A 19,547-nucleotide genomic window follows, 5' to 3' on the forward strand; every position below is an offset into this window, starting at 1 on the left:
TGACAATGCCCTCATCCGTGCACGGTTCCGCGGTGTCGGCATCATCATCGGCCATAACGAAATCATCCCAGCAGATGTCCCGCCCTCCCATGTCGGAGTCGACAACACGCTGCCACAAATCGCCGCCGGAGTGGTCCTCTTCGGAAGCTTCAGGGTCGGCATCGGCTCCGACGTCGGCGAAGCTGGCCTTGCGGAAACAGTTTTGCACACATGTAGCCGTTACCTCTGCCCACGAAGCCTTTACCATCTCCAGAGCTGAGTACAGCGACACCCGAAGCGGCAGATTGGCTGCCGGCCGGTCAACAGCTATGAGCATGCGCTCCACAACGCGGTGCCTATAATAAGCCTTAAGGGGAGACGTGGGTCTTAAAAATGGTTTTTTAAAAGTTGGGTGAATGGCATGAAATTTAATACACTTATTCAGCTTTTTCTGCGGGTTCAAAATCTCTAAGTAGATTTTTAATAGCTGCATTAGAACAAAAGATATGCAATTTCTAACACATATTTAAGCGTACTTCTTACGGGGATTTTGTGGAACTTTGCTTTGTCAAACACAAAACCGAAGTATGTGGAAAGATTGCCAGGAAGCTGGTCTAGCTGGTGATGCTATTTATTTTCTTATAATGTTGTTCACCAAATTATAATTCTCGATTATCAGGAATAGTATGCAGCAAAAAAATTTCACTCACATTTACGTCTATTTATTTTGCATTCAAAGTTTGTTGAAGACAATCGGATTAGCATCACCGGCTAAACCAGCTCTCTGGCAACCTTGCCACATACTTTGTTTCTGTGTTTGACAAAGCAAAGTTGCCAAAAATTCCCGTAAGAAATATGCTTTTAGAGATTGCACATCTTTTGTATTAATGCAGCTACCAAAAATCTAATTAGAGATTTGGAATCTGCAGAAAAAATGGGATAAGTTTGTTAAATTTCGTTCAGTTCACCCAGCTAATAAAAGAAATAAAAAAAGACCCGCGTCTCCCCTTAAATGCGCGGATTATACCCAAGTCAAGCGGTTGCACTTTCGACGTTGTGTTGGGCGGCAGGAAAAGCAGGGTCACTGCCGTGAGAGAGGCTTGTACGTGGTGCGCGGAGCAATTGTCGACCACAAGCAGCACACGCCTGCTTTGCTTGTGCATGTCGCGGTCTAACTCGCTCAGCCACTCTGCGAATAAATCACGCGTCATCCACGCTTTCGCACTATGCCTGTAACGCACAGGCACATAGCCCCGAAAGCAACGCGGCTTCTTTGACTTGCCGATTACAAAGGGCACGCGCCGGTCGCTGCCATCCATGTTAGTGCACAAAAGCACTGTGACGCGCACTTTACTGTGCTTGCCGCCAGCACATGTGTCGCCTTTCATGGCGTGCGTTTTTCCTGGCAGCATCTGGTAGAATAACGCAGTTTCGTCTCCGCATAGCTTAAAATAGTGTCTCGATTTGCTTCAAGCCACGAGGCAACGTCGTGGTCGCTGGCCGAGGCCGCCTCACCGACAATCGATTTAAAAACAATGCCATGACGCACCTTGAACCGATGTAGCCAGCCATTTCCTGGGCAGAAGTCGGGAAAATCCAACAGAAATGCGAAGTCTTTCGCTTTGGCCAGCATCATAGGACCACTTATCGGAATGTTCCGAGCCCGCACGTCGACGAACCATTTCAGAAGCGCTTCCTCCACGTCCGCGTAGGTGGCCCTCCGCAGACGCTTTCTGTCCGTCGAGTTGGCATCGGCACTGATTATCTTGTCCTTGTTCTTTAGAATCGTTGATATCGTTGACTTGGACACGCCGTACTTCTTAACCAGCTCGCAGTTTTTAGCGCCTTGAGCTAGCTTGTTTAGAATGGCTCGCTTGGTAGAAATGTCCAGCGCTTTTCGCTTCGTGCCATCTGTTTGCGCGGAGGGCTTCCCTCCGCCATCCTGACACACACGCACACCAACAACGAGCAAGACGCGCACGTGCGACACACAAGCAAGTAAGCGTAGAATGGCTCTGCGCCCTGTCTGAGCTCGTTTCTACCCAGAAAAAGAAACTTCGGAATTGGAGCCGGCGTGGATAGGCGGACAGGCGGAGGAGTTGAGATAAAGGGGGAAGAGAGGAGAACGGCCTTGGGATAGAGTCGCTGTACTTGGGAGAGTGGCCTACGCGCGCAGCGGTCAGAGAATCTCATTGGGGCGCCGGTTCGCGGAAGGGTGAAAACGGCTGTCACACGGGACGGATCGTGAAAAGTTGAACTTGCGCGGCCCCACCGACTTCGATAATTCGCACTTCGTTCCGCGTAAGCCATTTTTACCCTTCCGCACGCGTGCAGGGCATGCTGAACGGAGTGCAAAATGAGCGAGAAGACGGAACGAATAACGAATCGCGAAATATTGGAAGTCGGTGAGCACCCCGCACCCACTGGCGATGCGGGGTGCTCGGAGCAGCAGGTGGACAAAGGACGGAGTTGGTGCGTAACAAAAAACTGTCGGGGAGAACGACAATGAGAAGCCTGCGGAGGCAGGATCGGCGTGATGGCTTATAGGTGGTCGAAAGGGGTGTCTCCGCAGTCGCCGGCCGACTCCGTTCGCTGTAACCGATCGGCAGGGTTCAAAGGCGTTCGTTGTAAGTGTGATTTTGTGTCATTGAAATAATGTATATTTCCACGGTCACGCGGGTACCGTTCGTTTTAAGACGAAGTTCGTTTTAAGTGGGGCCGTTATATGTGGGCTCGACTGTACTAAAATACATGTATGTCAAGTGTCGAGTGCAGTACGAGAAAAAAATACATTCATAAAATTGTTACAGAAGAGCTAGGGAGAACAAGAGATTAAAAAATGGGGAGAATGCAAGATTAAGCGCAGTTACACGATGGGCCATGCAGCGGTTAAAACTGACAAGTGCGGCAAGTTGGGCAGGCAAAGGACAGAGGACAACGGAGGCAAAGGACAGAGACATAGACAGCACAAGCATTCTACATCTCTGTCTTTTGCCTCTGTTGTTTATGCGCTACTTATTCGAAGTCATGCAGTGGTTAAAACACTAACCAAACTTGGCAACCTCTGTTCAGGGTTACTGACGTTTCACTAGCAGGCAAAATGGCAAGCGTTGCATTGCCTCTCAATCTATTTGCACCTATATTGCTACAAAATTGTTCTTTTTTTTTTTAATAATAGATAAGTTTGAAAGAAAAATGATCCAAAGTTAAACCTGTGTGCAGCGGTCATATGAATTGTCATTATGCCATTAAAGGGGTCATGAAGCACCCCTTGGGCTGATTGAAAAAACACATCCTGCGGAAAGCTGACACGGCTATGAACTGCTCTGCCAAATATTACAGTCGTGTGCGCCGCGTAATGGCCACAAGCGGAGCGCGAAGTTGCCGTTTCCCCAGGCACCCTCTTTTCAAACAGAGGCCGGTTCTCACTCTCGTCGGTGGGCGGGGCGTCTGTCCGCTGTACGTCGCAAGAGACATAGCATGCTTATTGGCCGATAGCCGACGTAAATCGAGAGCGGCGTTCGGATCAGATGCGCTTCTTGCTGCGGGGTGCCGCCACTTGCCGGCGCCGCACTCCTCAGTACACGGTAGCCGCACTCGCGCAAGCGAATCACAGCGGGAGAGCGATCGCGTTTCATGACGCGCGCTGGCGTAACTTCTTTCCCCCGTGCCATCCCTCCCTGTCTAGCTTCCAGTGCGCTCGTCGGCACGAGAAAAGAGAGAAAGCGCTGGGAGCGTGCGCCAAACCCCCGTAACTCCGCTGATTCTTGACGGATTCGAGAAATTTTTGCGGTAATCGATTCGGGAGGCAGTACACTCCGATACTGAGGCCATTAGATCATTACTTGGAAAAGTGGTTCATGACCCCTTTAAGTGTGAACAGTGTAGCCTTTGTAAATCCAGCAGATTACAGTCGGTATTAAGTGTGGCTAATCTGTTTATGTAACAAGGGTGTGATAATGTCATGCACATTCATGTTATCTGATGCACACCTCCTTCCTTTTTCCCCCCCGTCACGTAACACACTGGCCATGTTATAGCTCAACAGTGACGAGGCTTTCGACTCTTCAAGATACTAATAGCTAGAATAACAACCCACAGTAGCCCTGTCAGGAGCATGAACACAACTGGCCCAACCGTACATAACCATACCAACCAGCCCAGTTTTCCACACTACTACACTCCTGCCATTGTCTGTTCTAGGTCATGCGAAAGCAACCTGCTTCCAAGTCCACTACGGCCACGGCCAGTTCTAGTTCTCCGAAAAAGAACAAGGCGGCTGCAAAAAGCACGAAGTCGCCACCAACTAAGGAAGCACCGGCACAGAAGCCCGTCGACCTCACCCAGAGTGCTTCGGCAAAGCAGCAAACGGCCAAGGAGCCAGAGGCAGCAAACGTGGCAGCACCTTCAAGTGCACAGTCTTCAACGGCCAAACCCAACCCGGATTCCAGTGCCACGAAATCTGCACCCGCGTCACAAGCCGCTGCCGCTTCCAATTCAAAGCCTCCGGCGCGCAGGTCGAGGCTGGCCGTCAAGTTTGACTATGCCCCCTCCTGAGGGGCTCGAGTCACATAGCATGTTTGCGGCGTGCTAGGCAAAGCGTTCGTGAGATGTCCTTTTGTACACCCGAAAGAGACGACTCAACAGATGCTGCCCACCGACGCGCATATCGGACGGTGTAAAACAAAACATTGGTTTGCAGATGTATAGTTTACGTACTTCGGCGACTGGCTGGATCTCCGATGTAAATTCTCAATTTTCTCCTTACGCACACATCGTGATTTCTTTTCCTCAATTTCGTAATTGTGCTTTCGGATAATTTCTATCGCGCGCACGCTAATGTTTGATAACACTTGAAACAAAGTCACAAATGACCTAAAATTTACGGGAAACTGTTTTCTTGCTCTCATGTTTTATTTAAAGCCTCGTTGAGTTTCACAGCGATGAGGTCTGTGAGACCTTGCAAGCTGTGCTTGTGGTAGCTGCTGCTTAATAATGGCGCAAGGTCGTTACAGCCGCAAACTGTGATTTCAAAAGCACGCACATGTATTTCGCTTGCGGAACTTAATTTCCTCTTCATATTAAAGCAATGTCACTCCTCCTTACTGTTGTGCTAATCTGAATCGTCGTGCAGCCAGGAACTGAGCCAGCCAGAATGAACACGCCAATGACAACCAGTCATTAGTTATCAACGGTGAGGGGCTCAGGTCACATAGCGCTTTTGCGGCGTACTAGGCAAAGCGTTCGTGAAATGTCCTTTTGTGTACACCCTAAAGGGGCGACTCAACAGCTGCAGCCCACTGACGCGGCGATACGGCTCTCTTTGTTGTGATGCACTGTGTGCTGAATATACGCCTAGGGCGACTTGATTTAAATTGTGTTCTTTATTGATCACTTGCGTTGCCTTTCGCAACATTTTTACCCCTTTGTTGAGCCTTTGAAAACTGAAGGAAACCACTTTGCAGTGATGTTTTTTTTTAATCAACATTTACAAGTGTTGTTACATTTCTAAAAATTACTTTTATTAGTGGACTCGTTTATATTGTTATCATACATCTGTGATAATCGAATTGGGAGCTAACGAAGACTGTACACTCCTGCCTGACCTAAAGAGTTCTGCATGATCTTATACGAGCTATTTTGTTCGTGTAGCATGCTGCGGCTGAGTGTCGTCTTTCTTGTTTTCCTGAGCCATGTGCGGCGTATTGGTCTATGTTTCTTTTTAAAACTTTAATAAAAACTCCTTAATTAATGCTGCTAACATTTCCATCATTTCTAAGCAGAAGCGGCGAAGTTTCTTGCTTAAATTGTTTGAGGAAAGTCTGCCGTTGCAGTTGTGTTGCTGCCATAGGAATGATGTGTAGTGAACACAGATTTGGCATGGCTTTGTTGACAAAAGCAAATTGCTGCTTCTTTTTCTTGTTATTCACAATTCAGTTGCGTTGCGTGCTAGTCGCACGACATTTCTTTAGGGTGGTAAAACATTTCACATTGACATTTCATTGTGTTATGCAATTTTGACTGTCAAAATAAGTCTGGACACTTCTTGGTACATATGTCGCTAGTTTCAGCGGCTGTTCAGAAGTGACGCTTGCCATCGGCGACTATATTATGTGCTTCAAAGAGCTGTGTTCACTTATAATGCTCTAAGAATGCGGAGGAATAAATTGGTGGATATGTGCAAACTAATCATGGCTGCACAGCTCAATTGAAATGACGTGAAATGAAACCAGAGGGCTGTTTGAATCTGCAAGGATGAAGTTCGCTTGATGAATTCATTGCTTGTCATTACCATGTTTGGTGAAGCACTGTACGTTACAGCGGTGTGTGTTGACACTCAAGCCAAATTTACCAGTGGTAATTTCATTGCACAACTCTGTGACATTAATCTTCGAGACACTTTGTACATTTCAGTGTGACCATTTTTCTTCTTAAACGTGCCTGCCATTTTACATGACCCTGTACTTGAACCAGTTGAGAATGTGATTGAGTACGTGTCTGTAAATATCAGCTGTTTGGAATCGTCTTTGCTGTATGAACTCGTTTGAAAAATGAAGCAAGGTGTAATGTGGTGAGCAAGCTTAATTGGCTCACGTGCATATGGAAAACTTTCTGTAAATAAAGCTCTTAAAAAAAAGGGTGTGTGCTTTTGTGTTGCTATTTCTTGTCCTTCAGATCGCAAGAGGAGGTATCACGTTATGCCAAAAAAAAACATTCATAATTTGTTGACTCTTTATGACAGTGTTGCCTTGTGAGCAATTCGCAGCTCACAAGATAATGCATTTTATTTGACAGCATGCAGTATCCATACTGTATCCAGGGCAAATACTGGGAATCTGAACGGCTTAGTGGTGGTAACACCTTGTTATGATGTACTGAATTACTATTTTCACATGCTTATTTCACATGTGTCGTGTTGGTTGGCACATTAAAAGAGTGTTGTTACATTACTACTGAAATGTTTGTTGCATCTATAGTCTGATACAACTCAAGAAGGCAGGAGAAGCCCCACACTTATGACAGAATTGCGACCGTTGATTGCCTCCATGACTCTAGAAGTAGTCCTGCTCATGTTTCTGGCCATACTCTTTGACGGTGGAATCATTGGTTATCTGGCTGATGACATCGGGATAGATTGCGTGCCCATTGGTGCAGGCTTATACTCGTCCTTTTAAAAGGAAATGGCACTATAATTACATTCTTGAAGAATGTGGTACCCCTGGGAGACAAGCACAGGGTGATTAGTAGAAAGGGACATATATGACTAGGAGAGCAACTTGCTGAAAATCTGCACAATTTGATATTGAATATTTTCCTTCTAAAAAGCGAGTTTTCGTTGTTGAAAAAAATTTGAAGCATACAGTTAGTCAAATTACCATGATAAAGTTTATTATTGCTCACGGGAAAACGCCAGCTACCTGCTGGTTATCAACAATAAAAAACAAGATAAACACTGCTTGGAAATATTCAACATTGTGACAATTATTACATCATTCTGAAAGTTTTAATCATAATTATGATGACGAAAAGCTTTTCCACAATGATGGACCAACAACACACTTATCACCTCCAGTGTATGCCATTTTCAAAATGAGCTGCCCAGAAAAAAAAAATGAAACATTGAATGTAAGTAAAATAAATTATCAAGTCGTTGCTGCCATCTACGAAGCAACACATGAACTAGCCCAGAAACAAGCGCGTCTTGTTAAAACACTCTTGGAGACATATCTCAAGTGGACAAGCTACAGTAGTCCAAAATGGTTTAGGGGTTATGCGCGTGGCTCTTGACAAAAAAGAATGCATGCTGTTCAGCTTTAGGGTCTGTTGACCTGTCAGAAGTTTCTTTTTAGCACTTTGCAAATGATAGAAGCCTCAACGTACAAAGTTTACCCTTGTCTTGCATTGTACTTGCTAGCTTTTCCAGGTTGATTTTGAAAGGCACTACAGAAAACATTCAAGCGAAGACACATTGAACATGTTGGGCCACCTTCTTTATATATCCCAATTAAATTTTTGAAAGGGACCTAACAAACAGACGTGTAAAGAGTGAAGTGCTAACCATTTACATCCAACTACGCACATCTACACATTTTGCTCACATACTGCCGTGGAGTAGCCAATGTTGAACGTGGTAAAATGCCTCTATTTCTGTTGCAGATCTAAGCACGCCCATGCGCCTATTTCTCTTTTTCATGCATACTGTAATACCGCAAGCAAATCACTTCAGCCCATTTTTGGAAGCCAACGTTCTTCAATTCTTAAGTGTGACATTGTTGGGCTAGTTATTTTGTTATCAAACGGTAACCAAGTGCACGAGGAACAAGTAAGACGTTACTCGTGTTCTCTGGCGTGGTTTACCACCTTATCAATTTTTTTTTATATGCTCGCCAATAACAAGCAGGCCGTGCCTGACCGTTTTCTAAGCTGCCCTTCAGGACCTTAGTAAAAATCATGGTAAAAATTGTCTGTCTGCCTGCTCTCCAATAAAAAGCACCGCTTTGAATCCTTATCTTGTGCATGTTTATTGTGTTGATACCTTAAAGCACAAACAAAAAAAATGTAATTTGAGAATGTGTTTTTCAAAGGTATAGTGTACCCTTGCCTGTATTTCCTCCTCAAGACATCAAACGTGAAAAGTGACCGTCGGCGGCGTCAACACGAGTTATGCAAAAATCATAATGTGATGACGTCTTAGGTCGCTAAAATTTGAGACGTCATCATGACGTCCATAACGTGACGTCACATGAAACGTCATTACATGACATCGTCGCTTGGTCAAAGGTGTGCCGATCCCGGAGGCAATGCAAAACCACGTTGGGTGCAGAATCAGAGTTGGTCAGAGTTTGATTGTGTGCGTGCTGTTAAACTTCTTACTACAACCGACAAGCCAAACTAAACCAAAAAATTTCACTCGTTCACGTAGAAACAGCAGAAACATACGCTCCTGATGCCACCATTAGGTCATTATTGTCACGTGACAAATACGACACTTCCCATTCGTTCTCGTGCGTCGCTGACATGCTGAACCGCCATTTTATAAACTTGTGTTTTTCTAGTTCACTGTACTCTGGTGACGGAAAAGCGGTGATTGTTGTTCTCTCAGAGCATAGAGTTTCTCAGAGTACTGTCAAAATAACTGAGTAACGTGATGGGGAGGAAGTACCGTACTGTGCACCAATTCGGCAAAAGGAAGCGCAGGAAAGCGCATTGGAATTTTCAGAAGAAGAAAGCGCCTCCAACATCTACAGCCGCCGCAACGAGCGACACGACAGCGGCAGCGACCGTCAACGTCGAGGCCAACGGAACTGTGGATTCCAGGCAGCATCGAAACGGACTGGATCCGGATGCCAGCAGTAGTGCTGACCCTGACAGAGTGCAGCACCATGCTGACGAGAAAGTAGCCAGTTCGTTGTCACTACGGTCGAGTGACCATGGGGGTAACGCGAGTGTCAGCCATGCGCCGGAGTCTGAGTACATGATTGTTGACTTGGAGTCCATCAACGGGCTTCTTAGAAATACGGTATGCCGGACGTGCAGGGGCAGCCTCTCAATCGCAAAAGATGAGCGGGAATACGGCCTCGCCGTGAAGTTACGCCTTGTATGCAGCAACTGCGGACTCACCGAAAACAGCGAGTGGAGCTCCCCGCGGGTTGCAGGAACGGCCCGCATACGGCGCTTTGAGGTTAACGTCCTCGCGTCTAACGCCGCGAAGAAAATAGGGATTGGCCCAACAGCACTAAATAACATGCTGTCAACTATGGGGCTATCTCGCAAGGGCCAGCAAAAGACCAACCAAGAGGACGCGTTTTAACTACAGGTTTTGTCGTCAAGGCTGCTGACAAGCTTTGGGACACTGTTTTGGCAGCACAAGTATAGCTAGTTCCTTTGGTGAGAACACAGTGCTCCGAGTGCACACAACAGAAGAAGACCCATTTGTGCGAAAAGCAGGTAGAGATCGTGATTTTCGAACACGTGTGTGATACTCCCTTTCACGTTTGTCCTTCATTCTTGTTGTGTCCACGTGTGCTCCTGGTCTGCACTAGTTACCTGTATCGTGCACCAATAAATACTCAATTTTAAACTGGTATTTCGTGCTGAATTAGTCATTATTGCTCCAAGAACACTGGCTGTTGGTCACGAATGGGTGACCATGCACAAATGGGTGCCCGGTGTGCCACCCCCTGGCCACACCACTGTATTGAAGTCGTCGTCTTCTATATGCCTGGCTGAAGGAAAGCCTCAGCATGTATAATGTGAACTAATTATAATCCAGCTTCGTTACATTTTTGCTGTTACAAGGAGAAGAGCATTTAAAGGACGCACTCTACTACAGTATAGATAGACTATGTCACAAATTTTTCGTGTCACTTGCCAGGTGACGTGACCTGGGTGGTCGATCGACACAAAACTGTGTCATGGTTAATGCATATACCTTGCGTTACGATCTTGACATTTTCAGCTCTTGTACTTGCTATTTGTCTTATTTCTGTCCTTGCACAGTATATTGCTGCATCCTGTACCACTGTTTTCTTGAATTTTCTTTTTTTGTTCTTTGTGTAGCAAAAGTGCATCATTACTAAGGCCTATACTAGAGCTGGTCATGGGCACTTTCAGAAGTGAATGAATGAATAATGATATGACTGCTGAGTGCACATGCATGCTTTCTGCACACAAGCCCTGCCTGTCCACCTTTGCACCTTTGTTCATTCATTTTACCTTTTCACGGTTTTCCAGTGGCCAACTTTTGGCAATGATGAAAATAAATTTCTGCTTAAACGTTTTTTTAATGCTAGCAATCTATGTTTGTTTTTACACTGTCGATAAAGTACTGGCATTCACCTATTGTGGAACTTGGTAAAAGAAAACTATATTGATGGAGGTGCCCATCAGCCTTGGCTACCCAGAACTTATCCAATCTAGTCTAGTAATCATCTCAGTGTTTGGATAAGGGATATCATGATGTGTTAAGACTCGATCATGAAGCAAACAGCATAGGAAAGAAGACAGGCTTGCATACAGCACTGTGTCTTTGTGGTGACCATTCATCGTAACCATCTCCTGCTTAGCACTCTCACACTGGAACTTCAAAACCAGTCTCGCCTTCTAATAGTGCATTTCTTTATGCATGCAGCAGTTTGCCTATATGTCACATATATAGAGTATGCATGCTCATGTCTGCTTTTCATAATCTGAATCGCATTTGTTTTTGGATTGCTCTTTTACAGCGTAATTTTTCTAGCACCTTTGTTATGTACTTTTTTATACATCTTTATAAAATTGCAACACCGAAACCTTACCACGGCAGCCAGTTTAAAAGTTAAATCCGTAAAATAAGACACCATCACATGGCTTTTAAGAGTGCACTCTTGAAGCTATGAGACACGTATACGCAGCAAACACAAATTATACACTACTTCTGGCGTTTCGCATACCAAAACGATGATATTATTATGAGGCACACCATAGTGGGGGACTCCTGATTAATTTTGACCACATTGGGCTAATTATGTAACATGCACATAAATGTAAGTATATACTGGTGTTAATTCTTGCGTTTCGACCTCGTAGAAATTCAGCCGTAATGGCTGGGAATCGAACCCGTGTTCTCGCACTTAGCAGCGCGACACCGTACCAGCTGATAAGCTGCCACAGTAGGTCGCCCAAAATACATAAACTCTAATGTGCACGAACTTAGGATGTTTAGGAAAGATGCAACTCACCAGCTTAGAGGAAATGAGTCACTGATTAATGTTGCTGACTCTAAATCCTTTCCAGTTTGTGGAAAGAGGACTTAATATGTATTCAGTCTCGCAAATAACTCGGATGGTAGTTTCATGTTTACTGAATATAAATGGTAATAAATGAAACAGTGTCGGGCCCCGTGTGAAGGAAACTCCAGAATAAATTTCTTACACTGCTCCTCATGTTCATAGCTCATCCCATAATTAATAATTCAGATGGTGAGTTTAACAGTGCTGCAGTACTTGCAGATAATCCAGCACCATGACAAAGGTTGTGGATTTGGATCCCACTGATTGAATAGGTGATTTTTCGGCCACTTTAATTCATTTGAATTTACTTCATAATTACTATACTACAGTTAAGGACTGAAATTAATATCCCATATGCTTTCCTTGGTCTTATAGTTGGATTCATTTTGTTGCGTCGAACAAAGAAATGACCCCTCGAAAAAAGTCCCCTTCTTTCGTTCATTATCATAGCATACTGGTATACAGATTGCATGCTATACTTGCACACATAGGTCGGTAAACTCACTCATGAGTCGACTCACTCAGACTCAAATCGAGCCGTGAGTTTGAGTCTGAGTGAGTAATGTTTTGGTGAGTTTGAGTCCGAGTGAGTCCAGTTGAAGAAAATTTCAGTGAGTCTGAATCCAAGCGAGTCCAGGTGAGGAAAATATTGGGGAGTCTGAGTCCGAGTGAGCCCTAAGCTCAAAATATAATTATTGAGTGAGTCCGAGTGAGCTCCACCTTTTGTTGCCGACTTATGGTCCTATCTACTCATCTCCATCATTACTCTCAACCTTATGCCGGCTTATGTTTGTAGTCAAGTATATTCACACACATCTCAGCACACTAGCATTCATGAGCCACCTCAATATTTATTGATCAGAGGCGTGAGTTAGGGGAAGAGGTGCCATGACCTCCCCCCCGCCAACTCTTTCATGGGAAGTTCTTGCTAAAAATATCTCACGTGAGTCGCATATTTCATAAAGATGTCCTTACTGGATTGATATATGATAATGATGATATATGATGATAACTCGTATTTGAAGGTACAAGATCAAAAGGTGTATCATAGAGCACCGATTATGTGAGATATTGGCGTTAAAGAGGATTGACACCATGATCAAAAAAGCTAATTTTACACCAACAGACTCATGAGCCGACTCACTCCGACTCAGGTGAAGCCGTGAGTCTGAGTGAGTCCGGCTGAGTAATATGTTGGTGAGCTTGAGTCTGAGTGAGTCTGGTCGAGAAAAGGTTTAATGAGTCTGAGTCCGAGTGAGTCCGGTTGAGGAAAGCTTTGGTGAGTCTGAGTCCGAGTGAGCCCTCAGAGCAAAATATATTTCGTGAGGGAGTCTGAATGAGCTCCAATTTTTTTTGCCGACCTATGCTTGCACATTTGAATTTCACTCATACAGCCGCATAATTGAAGCATAGAAAAGGAAGTTGCAACATGAGGAGAATACAAGCCCTGCAAAGTGGGCAAGTTTAGTGTCAAACCTTTCTGCTGCACTGAAAACTTAGCTTCTGAAAAGAACAGGGTATGCGATATTTATGTTTGATTTGGTTGGAGGTAAACCACGTATGGCATTTATTTACAAGTTTGAAAGAGACAGTGTGCTTTCTATTCTCTGCGACTTTGAGCCTGACACCCCTTCATGATTTCCGTGGAGTTAATCACGACAAAATTATGGCTGTTACTAAGGTTTGTGGAGAAGATCCCTGTGTATTCATGCATGCACTGTTTCTTGAAGGCAGGCACCGGAACTACTAATTTGACAACAGAAGAGAATTCATTGTCAGCACTTGCAATTCGCAGTCCTCTTTAGGGGTGACCAAGCTCAAATGCTTTACCTAGTCGTTCAACGAAAACCAGTGGTTTCGCATGGATGTGGCCAACTTGGTGAGCATATTGAACTGTGTGGATTTCTTCTATTTGCTGGAGTAGTGGCCCGCAACTGAAATGCTTTTTCTTCAAATGGCAGGCCAGCTAGCCTAATATACGGTGTGAGCAATTACTGCAATCTCTTGTCTCTATTGTGCAGTGAACAAAGTATGTGTTGCAAAGGCTGGCTGACGATCGACACACACATCTGTGCTTGTAGATATCACCTAAAGCTGAAATAGCTATGTATAGAGTGAGGCAAAAATAAAAGTTGTGATGAAATTCTTATGCTCACATATCAAAGCTAGGTTCATGCCAGACAGGTTCGTAGCCAGGACGGAGTAAGGTCCCTGTATTTTTCAAAGGTAGCGCAGACCATTGTCCAAAAAGGAAAGGGAGAATTTCCTCCCCGCTCTCTCCTCCCTTCTTCATCCTTTTGTGCACAGGCCCAACACGTGACCAGTTATCCCCAATGACCCCTCCACCGCTTTCGCTCTCGCCGGAAAACGACGCCATTATTGGGCGTAGAAACACCGCCGGATGTGCGCGCTGTACGTGAGCACAAGCTTTTTATAGCTTTTTACAGTTTGCAAGACGCCATCGGCTGCAGCCAGATGCCAACTTGATGTTGGCTGCTCGAACAGCATTGCCAAGGGTGACAAGCTATTTTTTAGGGGCGAAGCTCCTAAAGCCGTGGGTCTGTCCTTCCTCTGTGACTGGTTTGTAACCACCTAGTTGGGGCCACCTCTAGCTCGTGAGAAGCGTGCGTTCTGGTATGCAGTAGAAGAAGAAGATGACGTTGACGAGTGAGACTCTCGTGCGTGTTGTCACTCGTCAACGTCGTCTTCTTCTACTGCATATTAGAACGCGCGCAGTAAAGAAGAATGCCACACAGGCGAACACGCACGAGAGTCTCACTCGTCAACATTGTCTTCTTCTTCTACTGCATACCAGAACGCGCGCTACAATATCTTCCATGAAGATGGACCACGCTTGCGCCAATGCCATCGCCGTGGTGTAGCGCGAGTTCGCTTCGCCCCACTCATCATCATTCACCACGTGGATATGCTGTGATTTTTTTTGTTCCTCGTTGAAAGGAAAACCTCAAATGGCGAGCGATATGGCTCCATTGTATCGGAAGAAAGAACGGATTCGATTGCCATGAAGGGAGGCGATAGTCAGGTAAGTTGATCACTACTAAACCCTTTTGGTTATATTTGCCATTCGATCTTTTAGATGAAGCTAAGGCTCGATACTGATGCCTAAGTTAGACAAAAAGAAAATTGGCTTGACGCTATTGGCCACGCTTTTTAGCACATAATAATCACAGCAAAATCTTTAGTGTTCGCAATTTACTAATCGTTTTCCAAAAATTTAGAGCAACATTTCAGAAAAATATTTTTGCAAGAGCTCTGTTTCCCCGTGCGCCCATAGCTAGATCTTACGAAATTCATTTGCCAAAAGCCGTTACGTACTCACTCTGAAAAAGTCGGAGACGGCACTCATAGGAGGAGTTTGCGCTACCTTTGAAAAATAGAGGGACCTTAGGACGAAAGCCTTGCCCCCCCCCCCCCCCCCCCCCCCCCCCCAAAAAAAAAGTCCTGGCTACAGGCCTGATTCCAGATGCCCATAAAATAGAACGCTTAGGTTATCGGTCGATGGAAGTGGATGGTGCTCCTGCTCCGCCGTGACTAGACATCCAAGCCGTAACTAATGCTCAAGAGTGATCAATAAGGCTAGTTAGATTGCACGGGGTGATTATTACTAACGAGATGCAGAACAGATGTGCACGTGCGTGTGGCACACACGTCTTAATTTATAATGTTATTTCATCTTTTGCTTGCGGTATTTTAGGCGTCAAGGTGGCGGTCCCACTCCGGCGAACCGCCCTCCGCATTTTACGCATTGTTTGCGGATGCACTGTGCTCGCTGCGCTTGACAAATAAATATTAATTGTAATAATTCAGAAAGCTTATGATCTCCGCTTTCTAATGACACCTGGTGTTAATGCCTGTTCGGAAGTGTTACCTAATAACAATGAAAATAGTGTGAGCAACAAAAGGCATTTTCGTTGTACAAGCCTCCGTTGTACTGCCAGTACGGCGAAACTGTTCAACATAACAAGACCAAATTTACCGTGCCTTTAGAAGAAGTGCTATTTAAGGTTTCTATGAAGAGATATTAGCCATAAAATAATGAGTAATTTATTTACGCTCCAATGAAAATGGGCAAAATATTAAAAGTTTTTGTGAGAATATCTTTTTTACTTTTCAAAGCAGAACAATAATATTTAGTGGCTACGTAGACTACATTACACTTATTTTCCATGCGGAGTTGCTTTGTGTTCTGACGAAAACTTGATGAATTATTATTGTGTCAATGCGGCAGTTTATGGCTGTACTTGGTCACGCATTACCGATGAAGCGACAAAACTATACAAGCTGCTACTGTGAACTTCTACATAATGAAGAAGCAAGGCCCTTTCTATGATTCTATGAAGAGAAAATTCCTTTATCTTTATTAGGGAACCTGCAAGACAGCAGTGAATTTACGTAATTTTCCTGCTGACCAGTCCCGTAGAAACTCGCTTTTTTTTTTTTTAAAGACGCTAATTGCCAACGAGTATTGCACATTAGTAAATGCCTATTGTGTCTTTTATCTACTTGTGCTCACTAACTTGACCACTCAGTGCTTCAAACAAAATATTTTCAATGAATCATAAGTCTCACAGGCGTTTTTTGGTGGTAGCTCCATCTATGAAATGAAACATCAAGTTGCTTTATGCGAGTTCAAGCGTTCGCCAAAAGTGGCGCAATTAAACATAATAAAATGGGTAGAACAGACATGAAATATATCTCCAGGCCTCATAGTTTGCTTCACTAGCTAAGTCTAGTCGCCGCGCGTAACAAACACGACAAACACCAACCGTAAAAGGAGGAGGCCTTTGTGATAAACCCTTTCCACTCGCCCCACGTCAGCAGGTGGGGCGGTCTCATCAAGCGGCAAATGGTTTCGGTACGCAGGAAGATTGCGCGTTCGTCACGCGTTCTTAGAACCAGTGTTCCCCGGCACGTCTTTAGTAATGTGCATCTCTTTGTGGTTCAGCTGCTCGTGTTTTGCGCGTTCCTTTGAGTGTTTTCGTGCCTGTCAGGTTCGAAATTGTGAAAGGAAGGACGCTGACATGCCGTGTGAATGATACGTATGTAGCGCCGCTTCAAAGGGGACACGATGGTGAACGTATGAAAGCTTGTGATTGCCGGAATTTTCAAAGTATGCCTGTCGAGCACTGTGCCGACAACTTCCACTGACCAGTAGAGGTAAGTTGTACCCAATCAGGTAATTACATCCTAGTTGCAACGATGCGACAGAAGCGAGACTTTGTTGAAGATGCAGAACGTTCTAGTCAACGTGGCAGAATATTCAATGTACGGGACCCTGGAAAACTTATATTGTGCTTTGTGAAAAGACGCACTCACTTCGGATAAGACGATCACTGTCTTTGCCACTAATGAGCGCTACGGTGTAGGAAACAGTTCGACTGAGGAGGACTACTCTACATAGTGATAACGCTGTTGCGCACTGCTACTTTGTCGTAAAGCGGCTTGCTGCGTAGCCAGAACTGCTACTAATGATCGGATAACAACTAGTTCGTAGCAAAGTACAAGGCGGACAGTGCAATGTCTGGTCAACGAAGAATAACCTGACTTAGACGCACGTGAGAGTGGCCACATGAACAAAATAGTGCCAATACATATGCTACTGACGAACATTTTGTTGAAAAACTTTTGCGGCAACCTAAATGGAAAGCTTGTCGATGGTGCCTGTAAGTCAAAATAAAGGAAAGCGTACAGCTTTCCACAACAAATAAGTGTATTCATGCTTTTATCGAACAAGCATAAATAAAAACTGGATTCTGTAAAAGCCTACATGACCGGTCATGTAAGCCCCCAAGGCGACCCTGTCCAGCTCTGATCCAGTGCGGCAACAAGCCCTGGTCGACCGTCGTGCCCGGGCGGCGGCAAGAGCCAATGGTCTTCCGGACTAGGAGGCCCACCCCCAATAGCGACTTATTTCTACCAATAAATGTTGTATTCTCTCCCTCCCAAGGGGGGGGGGGGGGCGCCCAGCCCCCTCGTGTGCACGCCTACGCTGGCCGATGTACCTATACTCAGTTTCATACAATATATGCAACGCTGTGGAAGCTATACAAGAAGTTCAGTCAGCAATATGTGTGACTACGCGCGTCTTGCGCCTGGCTTTCATCGTTGTAAACGCTCGTGCGAGACGACCACGAACGCGCCTGCACAGCGTCGCGAAAGGTTACAAATGAGAACAAAGAGACGAAAATAACGGGGTGTCTTGCCCTCCAACGCACAAACCATCTTGGTTTATTACTGCTCCCAAGAGAAAAAAAATCATGCCTCACATGGAAAAATCATTGTCTTCTTCCTCACGCAAACGCATTCATTGTCAGACGTCTCGCTGGCAGAAGCATGTGTTCTAGGAGGTTCTAACTCCGGTAATTAGTGGTAGTCATGTGTTCAACTGATCATCAAGATGTACTTTATTTTGGTAACCGTTTATTGCAGTTTGAGAGGATGAAATTTCGCAGATAACTCTCGAATTATAATTTGCTGAAATCTGTCTGTCCATTTTTTCCTCCTCCAATTGTAATAAGCAAAAGCACGCCCCCCCCACACACACACACACACAAAAGACATGCGCTCGCGCGATGCTATAAAAGTAACTGGCACGGTCGCTAAAATGAACCAAAATGATTGTTTTAGTAGCGGCCGTGCAATTCCACTGAAACGCTGCGAAGCGTTTGATTGATGTTTTGTTCAATACTATTTCACTGAGGCACATTATATTATGTGAGTGAGTGCGTTAGTGAGAGCGTAGCGCGTGCGTGTGGGTGACAGCGTGTGTGAGTGCACGCTGTTGTACGCACCAGTGTGCGTGTGTGTGCGTGTTTTTTTTTTTCTTTTGTTCTCAAGCGATTGTATTTAGACGCTGCGCTGTCCTTTCTCAAGGGCTGCAATAGGAAGCGAGCGTTTGTCCTTACAAACTGGGGCACTTATCGTCATGTCGTTGAAACGACGCCAACAGTTGGCCCCGATTGTAGGTGAAAGACGCCGTCCGCGTTTGTGCTCCTTGCTTTTTGTCGGCCGATTTCCGTCACCTAGCGCGACATATAACATATAAAACACGCGCGAGGCGACGCTGACCATACTTGCGCGCGCAATTTTCTCGCTTTCTGCAAACGTGGATGAGTGGCGTCGTCTGTTGTCGTTTTTCGAACTATTGGCAAGATGGTGGTAGTGGAACCGCCACCTTAAGCCCTAAAGCCCTAACCACACGTACGCGCTACAACGCGTCAGAGCGTGGCGTGTAGACACGGCGCCGCACCCTCTCCCTCCATCTGAGCATAAAAGAAAAATTTCGCGCCAAACGACGCGCACAAAATTTTTCGTTACCGCAAGAAGAAAAGAAAAACACTTTGAACCTGCGATTGGGTCATCAGTGTCACGTGTTGAGTACGGCGCTTCCGATTGGCTCCGCTGGTATTGTTAAACTGGTTAAACCGCCATTTTCTAAAGTCGGTTTTGCATTGCTGTAGCGGCTGTAGAGTGTCGCATGGTCTGGGCACGGTCTACGAAGAAGTCGTGCCTGTTGCGTATCGTAGTTTGGTGCACCATGCCGCGTAGGGGGCGCAAATGCCACAGTGCACACAAATTTGGCAGCAAGGGTGGCAAGAACGCGCCACACACGCCCGCAGCCGTCGCAGCGAATGGCACCGTCACCACGGCGTTGCCGGACTCCGACGTCGAGGCCCCTACAGAATCTCGGCAGCATCGCAACGGACTCGATACGCACGACAGCAGTGGTGACACCGACAGAGCGCAACAGCGGGCTGACGAGAAAGTCGCTGGTTC

At 45.4% G+C, this 19,547-nt stretch overlaps 2 protein-coding genes across 3 annotated transcripts in view; both read left to right on the plus strand.

Moving 5' to 3' along the window:
- Window positions 1–6,107, plus strand: part of LOC119390219 (5'-3' exoribonuclease 1) — a 37,147-nt gene extending 31,040 nt beyond the window's left edge. For both annotated transcript variants that reach the window (XM_037657786.2, XM_049414701.1), the window contains one exon: window positions 4,183–6,107. In XM_037657786.2, the coding sequence (XP_037513714.2) occupies window positions 4,183–4,536 (354 nt within the window). In that variant the 3' untranslated portion in view covers window positions 4,537–6,107. The remainder of the gene's footprint in view (window positions 1–4,182) is intronic.
- A 10,509-nt stretch (window positions 6,108–16,616) lies between these two features.
- LOC119390221 (integrator complex subunit 2) overlaps window positions 16,617–19,547 on the plus strand; it is an 83,464-nt gene continuing 80,533 nt past the window's right edge. Inside the window, exon 1 of the mRNA XM_049414700.1 lies at window positions 16,617–16,928. The gene's annotated coding sequence lies outside the window, so the exon portion shown is untranslated. The remainder of the gene's footprint in view (window positions 16,929–19,547) is intronic.

This window comes from Rhipicephalus sanguineus, chromosome 4, assembly GCF_013339695.2.
Source record: "Rhipicephalus sanguineus isolate Rsan-2018 chromosome 4, BIME_Rsan_1.4, whole genome shotgun sequence".
Taxonomy (NCBI): Eukaryota; Metazoa; Arthropoda; class Arachnida; order Ixodida; family Ixodidae; genus Rhipicephalus; species Rhipicephalus sanguineus.